The sequence below is a fragment of the Dermacentor albipictus genome, chromosome 1 (assembly GCF_038994185.2).
Source record: "Dermacentor albipictus isolate Rhodes 1998 colony chromosome 1, USDA_Dalb.pri_finalv2, whole genome shotgun sequence".
NCBI lineage: Eukaryota > Metazoa > Arthropoda > Arachnida > Ixodida > Ixodidae > Dermacentor > Dermacentor albipictus.
In genome coordinates, this window is record NC_091821.1 from 231,714,089 (window position 1) to 231,732,019 (window position 17,931).

The 17,931-nt window shown below is 46.6% G+C and overlaps 1 protein-coding gene and 1 long non-coding RNA gene across 7 annotated transcripts in view; one reads left to right on the plus strand and one right to left on the minus strand.

The window, feature by feature from the left end:
* Positions 1–10,862, minus strand: part of LOC139054291 (uncharacterized) — an 86,638-nt gene extending 75,776 nt beyond the window's left edge. For 2 of the 6 annotated variants that reach the window (XM_070531058.1, XM_070531057.1), the window contains exons 1-2: positions 10,387–10,440; positions 8,893–9,008 (exon numbers count right to left, since the gene is read on the minus strand). In XM_070531058.1, coding sequence (XP_070387159.1) covers positions 8,893–9,008; positions 10,387–10,397 — 127 coding nt within the window. In that variant the 5' untranslated portion in view covers positions 10,398–10,440. Of the gene's footprint in view, positions 1–8,892; positions 9,009–10,386; positions 10,511–10,709 lie in introns of those variants that run through there. The other 4 variants (XM_070531063.1, XM_070531061.1, XM_070531060.1 and 1 more) reach the window with 3 other exon arrangements.
* Positions 1–17,931, plus strand: part of LOC139054292 (uncharacterized) — a 105,566-nt gene that overhangs the window by 30,389 nt on the left and 57,246 nt on the right. The gene's annotated exons all lie outside the window — the stretch shown is intronic.

Below are 17,931 nucleotides of genomic sequence, written 5' to 3' on the forward strand. Positions count from 1 at the left end.
GAAGCGGAGAAAAAGTACCTGCTGTCTCAGTGCGCTCGGTGGGAAGTTTGTTTGTTTATTGCATAGTTTGGCAATATTAAAAACAGCGTCTTTCTTACCGAGTTACCGACACGTTTCCGTATCAGTTATCTGAATTTCAAACCAAAATCAAAATTTCAAAGAACGAATTTCAAAGAAAGAGTTTCAAAGAAAATCAAAGAACCAAATTTCTAGCCTATTTCGTTGGCCGATCCCAAAGTTCATCATCATCATCATCGTCGTCGTCGTCGTCCTCATCATCATCATCATCATCATATTTTTATCTCCACTACAGGACGAATGAATTTCTCTCCTAGCGATCTCCAAGTATCCCTGTCTTGCGCTTGGTGATTCTAACTTGCCCCTGCAAGTTTGCTTATTTCATTACCTCCCCTAATGTTCAGCCGTCCTCGACAGCGCTTCCCTTCCCTTGGCACCCATTCTGTAACTCTAATTGTCCACATATGCACTCCAACCATATAATTGTCCATATGCACTCCAACCCATTTTCATTCTTCTGTAAATTTTATTCTCATGGTCCGGTCGCCTGCGAGTAATTGACCCTAGATCCCGGAATCAGTGCAGTTTAATATTATATATGTGCTATTGGGTATATGCCCATGGAAGCCGTAATGTTCCGTATATGTATAGTCAAGTGAATGAATAAATAAAATTTTACACTGACGGGATTTCAACATAGAACTTCCAGCACAGAAGCCCGCCAATGTAACCATTTGGCCACCGACGCTTTCGCCCCATTGTCGCGTGCGTCAAAATCAGATCGTAGTTTTGGCTTGTAAGACCCCAGGAATTATTTAAAGTTATTCACACGTCATCATACGTCAAAATATTGGCCAATCCCGAAGATAGCGGAGTAAAAAAAAAACGAAAATTGAAGCACTCTGACGCTGCTCCTGCTTCCCTCGCGCGAGGGCTGAAGCGAGGGAGTGCTGTTCGCAGCGACTCCGCCCCAGTCTCACCCGCAATTCGCTCAGGAAGACGTCGTCTTTGATCGACTTCAACCAGCTGGAGGTCAAACCGTCTCCCAGCCTTTTTATTATTTCGCTATCCCCCTAAACCCTGCTTCCATGACGACGACATTAAAAGATGCACGATAACTCGATCCGGAAAGTCGGCCATGCGCTGCCGCTCGCATCGCACGTAATGAGTAGTGTACTAGAATAACATTATTCTAGTACACTATACACACTGGGGGGCCCCGACGCGCCAAGTGGGATATAGGCGTACGCGGAGCGTCGTCTGCGAGGGGAGCACAGCGCAGTGTTCTCCCTTGCTCGCCAAGTGAGTGCCACTTGCTCGCCAGAAGAACAAAGGCTGAGGGAGAGAGAGGGGACAGCCGTGTTACTGGGCGCGCAGGGGATGCGCGCATCCGTGGCAGAGCAATCGAGCCAGGTAGCAAGCACCCCCCTCCGTCGGCGTCGGGTGAACGGCCACATCGTGAAACCGTGACGAGAAAACGAAAGCGCGCGCCGGCGGTGCTAGTCGGTCATTCCCTTCGCCCGCGCACCGACTCTCTGTCACCATTAATTCAGAAGCGCTCGAAGCGAAGAGGCCGGGTACTCACAGCCAACATACCTCGCTTGTGTCCGCACTTTGCAGTTGCGCAGAAAGCAGTTCGCCATTCTGGCCACGGACTTTGCGCTCTCAGGTCCAACCCCTATGCACGGAAGTGCAAAATCGAAAAAAAAATATAGTAAACAAATGGTGAAGTGCATAGAACGTCGCTGATGGCATTTCTTGAGAATCCCACGAATTAACATGGCCTCAGTCCTAGTTCTTGCAGAGTGCCTGTCTACGTTTGGAGCTTATGGAGAATTACTTGTGAAAGCTAGAGGATGCTGCCGCTTTCCACTCGCTGCTGTGCTCGATCGACGCTATAGCTGTGGCGACCAATGGTACCAACAGTAGCGCGATACCCTTGAAAATACGGGCTCTTTAGTTTTTCCTTCTCACGTAGAGACGACGCGGCAGTTTTATCAGTATGCCCACATGAACCTATACATTTACCGCCTGTCATTTCACGTAATATTTAAATTAAATTTTGCTAGAGAAATGAGAGCTCCCTCATATATGGAGTAATATTATCCTGTTCTCAACTGCGCAGCTTGTCCGAAGCCGCATCTCAGTAGCTATGGCATACGGCGGCCAAGCATGAAGCCGTAAACCGAAGTTATCTGGGATCGTATCTTTTTTTTGTTCGTAAGTAGTGTTTGCCATTGGCTAGCCGTCTTCGCTAATGATATGTCCAGCATCAGCATTGGCTGGAATTTGCACTTACGAACATAAGAGTGCTTTGTGAATGCCTGGTTCGTGGAGCCTTTCTCACATAAGCGAAAATCTCTAATGCGATATCAGTCGCGTGTTAGTAGACGTTCTTTACTTAATTAGGGGTAAACTCCCGACAAGCCTACGCCGTCGGGCCCTAGTGGTGAGACTAGTGACAGCGTCATACATTACATCTCCCTCTACAGAGAAAGCAATTTATAACAGAACAGTGTTGTACAAAATTTGAGACGAAATAATACTCCAGCAACAAAGTAGAATCGATGAGCAGCGAGCGAAACCGGGGGTGGTGAATTTCACACGAAATGTCATGAGCAAGAAAATTAGCACCAAAAGCACTGGATTGACGAGTGCGGACATCTCGCATTCCGCGTCTGCTTTTTATGTTCACTGCTTCCTCGTCAGCTACGCCGGCCACTGAGCCTTATTTTTGATAGCAATAAAAAAACAAAAGTGACTGAAGATAAAAGAAAAATTAATCAGAACCTCACGCTGAATAAAGCAACACCCCGTACGAATAAAGAATAGAAAGTATAATGATGGCGCAAGAAAGTTATTTCACATGATACCTGGTGCATGTTACTAAATTGTCTACAAATCTTCTCATAGTGTTGCTGCATGTAGCTTATCCCCAAATGTGGCACGTTCGATGCTAATTTACTGCAGGCATCATTTCTTTTCACGTACCAGCGTTTTTCATTCAGCTCCTATAGAGCGTGTACTACAACACATCTTTCTTTTTCAGTTGTAAAGTTGCATATATATGCAACTAATATAAATATAAATAAACTAATATAAATAATTGCATATAAATATACGCAATTCATATGAACGTTCGGCCCTATTGGTATTACATGACTCGCTGCGGCATAGCAAAGGCAAGAATCAACCTAGACACACAATACCGAGAATAGCGTGCATTTATTGTCGATGCTTGTTATCACGCTCTGCGAGATAGGACTGTTTTGTTCTGCTCCGAACCGCATAACACGCCACACTGCGATATCTGCATGTTAAACGTGCCAGCAGTGATTTTCTCCGTTAAATATTGTTTACACTTAGCACAGGAATCGCTTTCGAAAGGAAACCCAATGTTACTCATAAATTCTTTTTTCTCCCCTTGCGTCACGGCAACGAGAATGTTGAAGCACTTAGAAGGGTGCATTTTTTTATGTTCAAGTGCGTAACTGCGTACTTTGGAACATAAAAAAAAGGACAACTCCGCGCGACCAGCCCTTACCAACGAAAAAAAACATGAAACCGTTCGAAAATTCGGTTGTACTGTGCATCATTCTGGTACCTGCGTCATGAAAACTTAACATGTTCATGAGACGTAACTCAGAATGACTCTGCTCGCTACTTGCTGCCCAAGTACAGAAGAAACAACAGCATAAGCGGCAAGACATTTCGACTCGGCATACCGTCACTACCCCATTAACGTGAAATGACCCGTTCGTGCCCCATTTTATTTTTCACCTTGTCCATCATCATTCTCTGCACGAAGACCTCACGTTCCGTCCATGTTACGTGTCATCTCAGCTGGATCATTCTCACGAGATCGGACTTACGTCATACAGGACCAACACATTCTTTCGATCATTTATATCACGAACATTCTAAGGGTTATATCGCCTTCCTCCAGCCATTGCTATCGGAATAATGAGGATTACGCGAAGAACTCCTGACTGTACTGTCTGTGTTTATTCCATTACTAATCTTCAGTCGCTATTTTTCAATACATATATATATCCAGATGTCCACATAGATAACAATTTATCATGGAATACTCATATTAATCGCACTCTTGATTTCTTGCGACGTAGCTTTGCTTTGGCTCCTGTTTTTTTTAAGGCTTCTTTATAAAACTTTAATCAGGTCGAAACTCGAGTACGCTTCTTCAATCTGGGATCCTCACTCCTCTACACTCGTAAACGCATTAGAAGCAATCCAAAATCGTTCAATTCATTGTTGCCAATTATTCTCGCACCACCAGTATTAGTTCAATAAAGATTTATCTAGACCTTCCTTACCTTCCTATCATAAGGAAGAACTATGTCTCCTTCATAAAATCTTCTTTACTAATCCTGAACTGAAACACACATTGATCTCGCCGCCTTGTTGTCTTTCATCCCGCGTCGACCACAACTTCAAAGTTAAGTGCCGTTCTGCCGGGCCAACATGTACTCCCATTCCTACGTGCCGATGACATCATCCGAATGGAATCACCTCCCTGCCTCAATCGCCAGCAACCCTGAGCATGCATCATTCAAGACTGCCATTTTAAACATGTACAACCACTCCTCTCTGTAACGTCGCAATGGCATTGAGAGTGTTTCAATAAATAAATAGATAAATAGGTAAACAAGTAAATAAATAAATAGATGTTTATTACGAGCATTTCAAGTATTTCTTAATTAGCTAACTTGTAATAAGGGAGCCATATTACTGTATGCACTTTGTTACTCGTTTGTTTTTATATGTTTCTTTTTGTACTGGCTTAACCCCTCTCATCCGTATACTCCCTGCAATGCCTTTGTTATGCTAAATAAGTAAATAATTTGCACTTTCATTGGCCGAAAAACAGCACAAGATGCCATGAAGCTGATGAACAGCGAACGCGCTTACACAGTATACTGATCAATATTAGATTAAATATCTCTGCACTCAATATCCTATGTACGGGGCTAACAAAGACGCAGACAAACGTAGGTGTAAGATTGGTGGTCGTCCAATAAACCACGCACTACAACTATGTATTACAGGAAAAAATAAAAAAAGATAATGATAAGAACAAGCTAAACGCTTTAATCCGACGACTTATAAAGACTGCACTAGGACTTCCCATCAGCACGGCTAACGATAGCTTATTGCGCCTAGGGCTGCATAACACACTAGAAGAGATAGCTGAGGCTCAGCAGGTGGCCCACCAGGAGAGACTAATGGGGACACGACCTGGGAGGGCGCTACTTGAAGAAATTGGCGTAGAAATTAACAACCACACCAACGAAGGAGAATTATTAACACATTTGCAAGCGGGACTACGAGAAACTATAAAGACGACCCCATTCCCTAGGAACATGCACCCGACACATAACCTCGAGAGACGAAAGGCAAGGGCGAAGGCACTCCTTCAAGACATAGATCAACATAAGCAGCAGGCGGTGTTCGTTGACGCTGCCTGGGTTAAAAATAAGGATGCGTATACCTCCGTTGTTGTAGACACTCAAGGTAGCATACGGGATGCCATCACCGTCTATACCAAGGACCCAACAGTAGCAGAAGAAGTAGCAATCGCCTTAGCCATTCGGGCTAATCGGTGGACACATATTTACAGCGACTCTAGAACAGCCATACGCAACTTTACCAACGGATATGTGACACGGATAGCAACAAAATTACTAGAGAAGGTCAACAGTGAGAGGATTGAAATCCGCTGGTTTCCTGCACATCTGGGGGTAGTGGACGGAGCTCGAAGAAACCTCAATGAGGTGGCAAATGAAGCAGAACGAGGACTTTCTAGCCATGCTCTTCAAGACCGAGCAACTTACACTTCACCCGGGGAACACAGGGATCGATTATTAACATATAACGAAATCTCGAAGCATTATTATTTAAGCAGAAGGGAGTACCCATTGCCACACGGTAAGCTTTGCAGAGCCCAAGCGGTCACATTACGTTTGCTACAGACTAGAACATACCCAATTCCATATTTTATTAACAGGATCTATCCTGAGAGGGAAACTCAAATCAACTGTAATAAGTGCAATGGCATCATTACTCTCGACCACATGCTTTGGCAGTGCCCCACGGTCTTCACAGACTGTGACAAGGAAGAAGAATGGTGGCGGCAAATGCTACACAGCGAATCACTCTCTGACCAATTACGGGCAGTCCAGAAGGCCCGCGATGTGGCTGAAGGGCTCGGCCTGACAGTCCCAACGTGGGAGCGGCCCGCGTCAACCTATGGTTGATCTTCAGGACGAAATAAAGTTCTTCATACCATACCATAACCCTAGTAAAAAGAAAAAAAAGCAAATAATAAAAAAGTGTCATGACTCTGGCGGGCAGTTCCTTGCAGTTCTCTTGAACATGTTTTTAGTCTATAATTCCTTTTACGCTCTTTGATGTGTTTATTATCATCTAGTAATTTTATTACTTGGAAATCAACGTGTGGCAGCTGAAGGCGCGGAATAAGCCTATTTCTTGAACGAGAACGGGAACAGGGTTTGCAGCTATCCAACAGAAAAACTTCAAACGTATACAATTTTATTTTCTGCGCAGGCTCATCTTTCCTTAAACATGACTCCTTAAACATGCATCAAGACTATGCATGTCCTAAAGAAGGGTTGCGGAAGACGACTGGCGCAGTACCTGGCAGTGTTCTCCTTCGTTCTAAACAAATAATGCTTCTTGCGCTCTGTGATGCAGGTTCTTCACATCTAGCCATTTCCACAGTTCTTTTATTCTGAGATTTTCTTCTATAGCGAGTGAATTAGGCACCACAAAAGTAGAAAAAAAAAATATTGTAATTTACGCAGAGCGCCATTGCATAAGTGAGTGGAATGTTAGCTATACGGCATTCACGTAAAGGCGAAACAACGGGAACAAAAAAATTGAACTAATAAAGAACCCTGATTGAACGTTACAGAACATCCATGCGTTACATCCATGCGTAACCTGATGAAATGTCATTTATAGCAGGACACCACAACCCTCCCCCAACTTGTGTAACTATTGAGAACCTGAACCCGATGCTCATTTTTACTTTATTATTATTATTATTATTATTATTATTATTATTATTATTATTATTATTATTATTATTAACCTTTCCATAGTATGTCTTTGTCAAAGGAAAAAAAGATGGCGGAAATTGACGACTTGAGGGCAGATGCGAGGTGATAGTATTATAGGCCACATTAAAGAGGCAAATTACAATAACTAAAACAGTGGTGTCGACGTCTCACGTGACGTCAGGCATACGCATCCTGCTTGTAGAACTGATTGCTATCGCAATTCTCGCTCTGCGTTGCCCCTTCCGGTTTTTCCTCCGCGCCTCCAGTCAAGATAAGCCGATCGTTGCAGTCTGGTTTACATCCCTGGCCGTGAGTATAACGACACCCTTCCGCCTTGGACGAAGTTCTATGCCTAACAGCGGGATAGTAAGATGAAGTTGTGCGAGAAGAATGCGCTTCGTCCAGTCCTTGGTAGCTAACACCTCCGACCACTTCATCGCGATTCATGACGCAATTCCGGCACTGTCTCTTCCGCATCATGCACAGCGTATCCTCTATGACGTACACACACGCGCACGTACGCACACAACACACACACGCGCGCGCGAACTGTAAGTATTCCTGAAATGAAATCCCACCTTTCAGAATCAGCTGCCATGCAACTATTTGTTTTTTTTTTCTCCCGAAAGCAAGAACATAGAATCCTTTATTACGGTTTCAGAATACTCTCTACGCAATCACCCGTCATCAATCACAGCGCAGGCCATCAACGTCTGATCATTAATCTAATACATAATTTCTATAGCGTGCTTTTTCGCCTCGAAAATGTCTAACCTGGTGCAAACGACAGCAGTGCAAGATGCGACAAATTCGGGCGATATAGCATTCAATGCTATATATGTGCTACCGCTGGCTTGTCACGTCGCACTCATCATCTGTGCTGTGGATGTAAGCAACTAAACGCCGAACCCCTAAGCAGCTCGCAAAAGAAAACGTCTCTCTTGCGCTGCAAGTGAACGCCCTTCACGTGTTCAACGCTGACGGGTGCCCGTAATTCCAAACCAAGCAAAAAAAAAAATCGCGAGAGACGAAATGTTGCCACCCGTATATCTTGAAGCGTTTTCATGAACTCAACTGTTTGCATTGCCTTCCATTGAGAAGGCTCAGAACTACAGACTGTCACCACGTGGAACCATTAGATCCTCTTCGTGAACAGTGCAGCTCTTCTCGTGCCGCCGTTGTCGGTGAAAGTTATCCTGCATCATCACGGGTTTTCGCGAGCGCGGCGAAAAACGGTCTCCGAACAGAACGGCTCCATGCAGGTCGTTCGGAGGCGGCCCGGCAGGAAAGCCGGAAAAGCGCTTGGCGACAGGCAATCGGCCGCCGCGGGGCTGACCGACATTTTCGGCGAAGGGGGCACCACGCCGGCGAGAGAGCCGCGTCCTCTCCGGCCGTGTTCACGGCATTCGGCATTACCATGCCGTAAATATCTGCCCGAGCAACGGCGGGACACTCCTTTGCTGCTGTCGCATAACGGGGAGAAAGGCACGCAGCTTTTCGCCATGTCACTCGCTCTTTTCTCTCTCTCTCTCTCCCTCTTACGATTGTAGCTATTATTGTTATTACCTTTGGGCCGCACTTCGCGTTCCATTTTGTATTCTCAAGCGAACCCGGAACTCACGTAACTCGTTCACTCGTGACTATGTAAAGCCTCCATGCGTTGGCATGTATCTACAGTCGGTCAGGCAGCAGAAAATGAAAAAAGAAAAAAAATGAGAGAAAAAGAAAGTGAGAGGCAAAACGAATGACAGAAAGGCGGCAAGCAGATACGCACTCCCGTCAGTGAGTGTCGTAAGACGTGCAATCGTTACGCTGGACCGGTCCGAAGCCGCTTCTGGACATCTTTTCTTGGAAGGCGCCCGGCGGGCCGCGCGTCTCCTGAGCGATGCGCTGGGAGAGTGGGAGTGACGAGTGTGTTTGTCGATTCAAAGCTTCTTCTCAGCAGGGTGTCCGCGATCGTTATTGAGCGTGACACGGCAGGGCGTTAGAAAAGCGCTGGGTTTAAAATAACGCTCGTACTCACCACACACCACCCGTGTACATATGCTGTATTACTCAATAATTCGCCATATTCCACGCAACAAGTTTCTGCTTAACGACTGAAAAAAAAAAATAATAGTGAAAGAACAGGAACTAACCGCACGAAAACAAGCAAATTTGCGCGTTATTTATCAGCGTTTCGAGATTCTTTGATTGGAATTTAGCGTTCGTCATTATCGGAAAGCTCTGACCAGACACAGACATTAGCACTAGCTGTATATGACAAAAAATGACACCCGACTTCGCCGTCCGTCAACACACACTCTTGGTATAATATTCTTGCATTCCACAAAGCCTATGTAAGACTTTCCAGCAACCACAAGAATGCGCAACGACTATCGATGACGACATAAGTTCTCATTACAAGGCATGCAACAGAGGTACAATCAAAACAGAGACATACCCATGGTAGAGTGTATAAGCGCGACTGGACGAAGACGAAGAAAGAAACAGATACACAGACTCTTCGTCCTCGTCCAGTCACGCTTACACACACTACCATGGATTCTAACCAACTAGCCCGCCAACGTGTTTTAACCAAGAGACATACCGGTACTAATTGTTTCTTACTTCCCAAATAAAGTTTTTCAGAAAATACTTTACCGCACATGCCGCTCTCGTACATAGCGCAGATGCGTACGCTGTCTCATTTGCGCTGTGAACGAGAAAGGGACCTCTTTAAATGGCTGCATAAATCGCATGGCACAAAGCGATTCCGTCTACTGCACGTCGGACACGTGTGGGTCACCCTAGTGGTTATCGCCTTTTTTCGCACACACACACACAAACTGCCGAACACTAGATCCACTTCCGAACAAGACCTAGTTTCACCACTGAAGAGAAAAAAACTTGCAGAACGCCGATGGTGGCAAGTGCGTGACATCCACGCCCTCACTTCGCCTAACATAAACGAGGCTATTGAACCGGTGATATCCCTGCCAGTAACGTTCACGAGTACCCAGCAAACCGGCGCTACGGTGCCGGCCCCGTTGACGCGGAGCACTTTCTCGCCGGGCTCCGCTTTCTCCGGAAGTGAAAGCGAGATATCTTACAAGGCATGTCCTCATTCGAAGTCACTGGCGAAGCGCCGTACACCATAGGGCGATGCCTCGCTCTTGTCCCCGAAGAGCCACGGTGTTACACTCGTACAAGTGAAAAACTCCGCGTTGCAATGTTAAACAGCGAATCTGGGGGGATATAACGAGAACGACCGGGCACATCGGCGTACCTGTGTTCCATGTGATCCAGGATCGTTCTGCCGGGGAGTACTGCATCGGACGGGATACGTGTGAGCACGAGGAAACGCATTTAGGGGGCGGCTCTATTTAATATCCGTTAAACCTCTCCAAGGCTAAGGCTCAGCACTCGCGTCTAGCGACCAGGCAAAATTGGTGAACGACAGAAGAAGAAAAAAAAAGGCATATAATCGGAAACGGGGTAAAAGCAAAGCAGAGGCCGTAGGGAGGCCTCGGAAGCAGTGATCGTCGACGAGACCAAGCAGTGCTGCGCCGCGAAAGAGTTGAGGCCATCGGCGCGGCCTCACCTTCTCACCTGTGCTCAGCGCAGGCCGCGTGGTTGACGCATGTCGTTCCGTGGGGGGCCGGCACACCCGACGGCGCGCGAGCGCTGATCTCTGACGTCGCGACTATCCTTGAGGGGCGAGCCCAGCGCGCGCGCGCTACCGTCGGCGTACGCGACGTTGGCCGCCAGCGCAGCGCGAATGGGCCGCCTGCCGAAAGCGACCCGGCGCGAAGGAGGAAGGCCCCTTTCCGGCTACGTCACGGGACCCCCTTCCCATGCTGCTGCTGCTGCTGGCGGGCCGGCTCCTTAAAGAGGCCACTTTTTCCCGGCAGCCCAAGAAAGCCAGCCTGCAGGAACGCCGCCGGAATCTGCGGCCCGCCGGCGCAGTACATTTTAGGCGGCCGCCGTGCTTTCTCCCCCCGCGGCTCAGCAGGAAAGCGGGCCTTTGTCCTGCAGGTCTCTCGGAGGGGGCGACGACACTCCCTTGTCTCCCCAACGAATCCACGGCTGGACCCCAGAAGCATCTCCCGTGGACAAATACGCGCAGCAACAGAAAGCGAAGCCAAGCAATAACCGGACGCCCCAACACTCGCTGGAGCTCGCGGAAAGTGGTCGCTTCCTCGAATGCGCACACAAGCGCCTGTCTCGCGTTTCAAAAACGGTGACAAAGTGATCCGTGTTTTCCGATAAAGAGAAGAGACGAGGCTCTTCACTCTTGCATTCCTGAGGTCGCAGTCCTGCCACCTTCCCGCGCGTTTCTGTCTCCTCTCCTTGCTTTCATTCGCTTTCTTAGACCAAGAGCTGGTCGCGCTAGCTGTCCATGCGTATTCAGAACAAGCCTAATGACTTCATAGTTGCAGTTTTTCAAGGATTCACAGCGTCAACCTGAATGCGTCCTTATTCAACATCTGCGGAATTCAATTGGACAACATGAGCAAAACACCTTCTCGTTTTATTCAATTGGCAATGACGCGTAGGTCTCACAGTGAGAATGATTGAAAGGACATAACAGTGAGCATATTACGAAACCAGCGGTAACTCCGAAGCGACCGGTACCTGCGGCTCAATGACGTTGACTTACCTGTCTGCTCTTTGTTGTTGACACGTCACACGCTACCAACCTGGCGCTGTAGCGATTAAACCTGCGCAGGTGGGTCTCAAGTTTCAACTGACTTCTTTTCAATATGCGAGGCGCCAGAAGCCCATTCTTCGTCTTAGAAGCATTGTGCAAGAAGAACAAAGCGTGACGTCCTCCCGTACACTTCCTCCCTTCAAGGTCGCGGACACACTCTGCCGATATCAAAATTGAAGCAAATAGCTGTTATTCTTTCTTGTAGCAGGTAATGCGTAAGAGTACTTTGGTTGCCGTAGAAGGCAAGTTTGGTGAAGGTGACAGCTGTCGCTCGGTAATGATGATAGGAACAAAATGAATGCTTGCCTTGCACATGAAGACACACGCGTGAAGGGATAACACATAATGACAGTGGAAGTGTGATAGTGCTACGGGGTCGTATTCCCACTGACGAAGAGCCGCGCAGGAAGAAGACGAAGACGACGATTGGAAGCTAGCGCGGGCTGTTGCCTCTTGGTCAACTGCGGCGTATTGCCTTGTAAATATACTTGTATATAGCTTGTCGTCGGTGTCTTCCTACGTAACATATTTGGTGGAGGTGGACGTTCCCTGTACCTCGTCACGGAGCTTCGCAGTGGACGGTCCGTCGAGCCTACCTTCATGGCTCCCGGCGACGCCAACCCGACTCCACCGGCTCCGACACCTGCTGCCACTTCGACGACCTACATCACCCTCTCCGCTCCCCGTGATCCTGGCGTATTCTCGGCAAAAGATGGGGAAGACGTCGAGGACTGGATTAGCCTTTACGAACACGTCAGCCGCAATAACCGGTGGGACCCAACTATCATGCTCGCCAACGTCGTCTTTTACCTCGGTGGCACACCTCGAGTTTGGTATCGGACGCACGAAGATGAGCTGACCAGTTGGATTAAATCAGATTCTATGCGCAAGAGCTGCGTGTTCAAGGTTTATTCTGTAGTTGAAATGGATGGCAGATCTTTTTCTCACCAATTGTTAAGGTAATTTTTCATTGATCGCTTCCGTCCACGAATGAGAATTTGCACCGGCGTTCAAAAGAACTGCACGTGCAGACATTCCTGGCAGTTTAACGCGATTTCATCACGGGAGCTAGGAACATATTTAGCCATAAACACAATATTGCTCTGCACATAACGGTAAACATTAAAAAACAGCGCCGCTGCCAATAATTGGGTAATCGCCTTGCACGCTGCATGGCTTTCCTGCGGTTTATCAAAAGACGTTCGAACGTTTGAGCGGCAGCGCCCGGGACAAACATATTCTGTGGATCACTCAACAGCAAATCCTGGCTGTCCGGCGTGCCCGCGACCGGGCCGGTGGGCTAGACCTGCCGGTCCCGACGTGGGACTAGCCGGGTGCGCGACGAGTTCGCGTCCTCGCCGGACCTACAATAAATGTTTCTTCACTCACTCACTCACTGTAGCCTTCGACGGCTAGATGCGCATCGGCGTTGGCCGACGGGCTCGTTTACCTATAAATTATGCAATATATATATATATATATATATATATATATATATATATATATATATATATATATATATATATATATATATACAGTGAAGTAGACGCGCGTATGAAGCGGTTTATTGACGTTTCGGCCGGGGTCCGGCCTTCATCAGAATCAGGAACAGGAATATATATATATATATATATATATATATATATATATATATATATATATCTATCTATATATATATATATATATATATATATATATATATATATATATATATATATATATATATATATATATATATATATATATATATGATTTGCTGTCACTCCTTCTCTGCTAGGCTTGATGAGGAGGAGGAATAAACTTTATTAGCAGAAATGAGCCGACGGTAAAATCGTCCGAGGTGGGCGGCGTCCCTAGTCCAGGATGCCGTGGGCCTGAGCTGATAGCTTGGCCCTGCTCACCAGGCGATGCTGGTCTTCAGGGGTCGAGCTTGTCAGCTGTACCTCCCACTGATCGACGGTTGGTCCGGTGATGGGCGGTGTCGATGCGTTTTTTTGACATTCCCATACCATGTGGTAGAGGGTATTGGGCGTGGAGCAGAAGGCGCATTTGTGAGTATAGCTCGTGGGATACATGGCGTGTAGCAGGGTGCCGTGCGGGAATGTGCCGGTCTGTAGTCTTCGGAAGATCACCGCCTCTTCTATTGTCAGCTGGGGATGCGGGGGTGGATAGATCCTTCTACCCAGTCTGTAGTGGCTCAGGATATCGGCGTATCTTTTGGGGACGCTATCTTGTTGGTCTACCGGTGCTCGTGAACCTGGTGGGATAGCCCGGAGAGTGTGATCTCGGGCAGCGGCATTAGCCGCTACATTACCCGCCAGGGACTCGTGTCCCGGGGCCCAAACAATGTGCACTTCTGGAAAATTGTCTCGTTTTTCGAGGATGCTGAGGGCTTGTTTGGAAATGAGCGCGACAAATTAGTTTAATATGTTTTCTTTTTTCGCCAGTGTGATACCCACTCGCTGTTTGTTAGTTTCTCTGCGAATACGAGTATGCACGTGTGAGCAACTTCATACCTGACATTGCATTGGAAAGAAATTGGAACAAAACTCGCTCAGTCAGATTAATTAAATAAATGTAGTATGTACAAGTATCGTGCCCCTTTGTACATGTGTTTCTTCTTCTTCCACACTTGCAATCCGGAGTGGCATATGTTAGGTCCTAGGCTAATTGCTGCACCTAACCATAGGTATCTCGCCTTTTGCGGTGGTCCATGCACGGCAAGAATCATGATTTACTGGCTCCCATACGCCAATGCTTACAGCATGTTATACTATACATCAAGAATATTTACTACAATGTTACGTTTGCCAGCGTTCAGTTTAGGACATGGGGGTAAAAAAAAGAACTGCTGTAATGCAAGTTGTGCATAGCTCTCAACCTTTCTTTCACTGCGACAACATTTAAGAGCTTGAAACGCTGGGTTTGCGGTGTCCGTTCTTCCCGTTCAGCCGCCGTCGTCTGGCCACCGCCTCAATATTAGCTCCACCCTCACCATAGTCATCATCATCATCATCATCATCATAGTGATCAGCAGCCGCAGCCTATTTTATGACCACTACAGGATGGAGGCGTCTCCGAGCGATCTCCAATCACCTCTGTCTTGAGTTATACAGGGCGTTTCAGCGAACACTTTCAAAAATCTTTAAAAGTTGTCTGTGGCAGATATCACAATTCTAGTTGATGAGTCAGTATACTCGAAGTGGCGGACACTACTTGCGAAAAAAAAATTGAAATGCAAAATCGACTAATTAATCAGAATTCACTAATAAAATGTTTAGCTAATTACATTATGGCCCATATTGCAATTCACAAATTCTAACCGTGGAGTTCGTAAGGCGGATCCACTTGGAACGAGTTTTTAAGATGACACCAGTTTAGAGATATAAATTCCCAAACTTTGCAGGGAAATGCATTGGCGTTCCAGTTAATTTGTTAACAAAACATCGTTTCATGCACTGAAGCACACAACTGGAAAGCCAATGCATTTCTCCGCAAAGTTCGGGAAGTTATATATCGAAACTGGTGTCGTCCAAGTGGATCCGCCTTGCGAAGTCCACTACTAGAATTTGTAAATTGTAATATGGGTCATATTTAGCTAAAAAGTTAATTTGTTAATTCTTGTTAATTAGTCGATTTTGCAGTTCAATTTTTTGTGCAAGTAGTGTCCATCGCTTCGAGTAGACCGGCTCATAAACTAGAATTGAGCTATCTGCCACCGGCAACCTTTAAAACGTGTTGAAAGTGTTCGCCGAAACACCCTGTATATGACTCCCCCCCCCCCATCCTATGCGCTGCAAGTTTCCTTTTCCTATAGACCAGCTAGTCTACGTTTGCCTTCCTTAGAAACTCATTCTATTAATTTAGTAGACGACCGGTTATCTGCTCTACGCATAAACTACATAAACTACCAAGCTCCATTTCCTCAATATATCTACCGCAAAATCGCCTACACCTGTTGGTTCCCTATCTCCCTTTCTCTTCATGTTACGCCTATCATTTTTTTTCCGTCGCTTATTGCGCGATCCTCAGCCGATTCTAAAGCTCATTTGTTATCCTTCATAGGTTAGTACTGGTAGAACATAATGAAGGTGCGCTTCTCTTTTCAAGGATGGTGGTAATCACCGGTCGTCACTTGGGAAAGCCTGCCATACGGACTCCAACTCATTTTTATTCGACCGGTAATTTCCTTCTCGTGATGCGGATCCCCCTGGTTACAACACAGCTTACAACACGTCAACACACAGGTTACAACACGTCACGTGAAAACTACCTATAGAAGCTGTCCACGAAAGGCATTCGTGGACAGCTTTTATAGATAGTTTTCACGTGACGTGACGGACTCGGCTCTCACCACGTTAACAGCCAAACGTGGCGGCTACGAAGGCGTCTGTGCACCGTGTATCTGCAGGTGCACAGTGTTTTGCTTTCTTACAGCGACTGTTTTTTTCACCGGCTTATCGCTGTTGTCGCTTTCTCGTTGGGCGCAACACGAGCCTGTGGTGCAGTCATGCTCTCACATTTCTTGTTTACACCTCTTTTCGCCATGCCAGTGCTTCAAGATGGCGGCCATGACGACGTCAATGCAAGCTATGGATAGAGGCAAAAACTGCCAGTCGTGAACTCTTGTTCTCTTGCCAGGCAATATTAACATCACTTTAGACCCGCATTAACCCTCACCATATGGCATAGAAAAACTTTGCCCACCACTGGAAGGTCGAAGTCATGCCCCTCCGGCAGTGTGCAGCCGAATCGCGTTAATCACTCAGCTGTCGCGCCCAACGTTGGCGTTTGCCAGTTTGTGCGAGCTTTAGCGCGCCGCGCAGACTCGGCGTGAGGTGGCGTCTGCGCATGTATTTCGGTGTCACCATATACTGTAGCAAACAAAGGCAACGTTTTGCGCGTCGCAAAGACGGAGTTATGGAGAAGATGGCAGCGTCCACTGTGAGAGCATAAACTATGCCGCTGCATGCTGCCCAAACTTACTTTGTAGCCGCAGGAATTGCTCTAGTGCATATAATATTCATCATCATCATCATCATCATCATCATCATCATCATCATCATGTCTACGCCCACTACAGGGCAAAGGCCTCTCCCATACTTCTCCAACTACCCCGGTCAAGTGCCAATTGTGGCCACGTTGTCCCTGCAAACTGCTTAATCTCATCCGCCCACCTAAATTTCTGCCGTCCCCTGCTACGCTTCGCTTCCCTTGAAATCCAGTCCGTAACCCTTAATGACCATCGGTTATCTTCCCTCCTCATTACATGTCCTGCCCATGCCCATCTCTTTTTCTTGATTTCAACTAAGATGCCATTAACTCGCGTTTGTTTCCTCACCAAATCTGCTCTTTTCTTATCCCTTAACGTTACACCTATCATTCTTCTTTCCATAGCTCGTTGCGTCGTCCTCAATTTGAGTAGAACCCTTTTCGTAAGCCTCCAGGTTTCTGCACCGTAGGTGAGTACTGGTAAGACACAGCTATTATATACTTTTCTCTTGAGGGATAATGGCAACCTGCTGTTCATGATCTGAGAATGCCTGCCAAATGCTCCCCAGCCCATTCTTATTCTTCTGATTATTTCCTTCTCATGATCCGGATCCGCCGTCACTACCTGCCCTAAGTAGATGTATTCCCTTACGACTTCCAGTGCCTCGCTGCCTATTGTAAATTGCTGTTCTCTACCGAGACTGTTAAGCATTACTTTAGTTTTCTGCAGATTAATTTTTAGACCCACTCTTCTGCTTTGCCTCTCCAGGTCAGTAAGCATGCATTGCAATTGGTACCCTGAGTCACTAAGCAAGGCAATATCATCAGCGAATCGCATATTACTAAGGTATTCTCCATTATCTTTTATCCCCAATTCTTCCCAATCCAGGTCTCTGAATACCTCCTGTAAACACGCTGCGAATAGCATTGGAGAGATCGTATTTCCCTGCCTGAGGCCTTTCTTTATTGGGATTTTGTTGCTTTCTTTATGGAGAACTACGGTGGCTGTGGAGCCGCTATAGATATCTTTCAGTATTTTTACATACAGCTCGTCTACACCCTGATTCCACAGTGCCTCCACGACTGCTGAGGTTTCGACTGAATCAAACGCTTTCTTGTAATCAATGA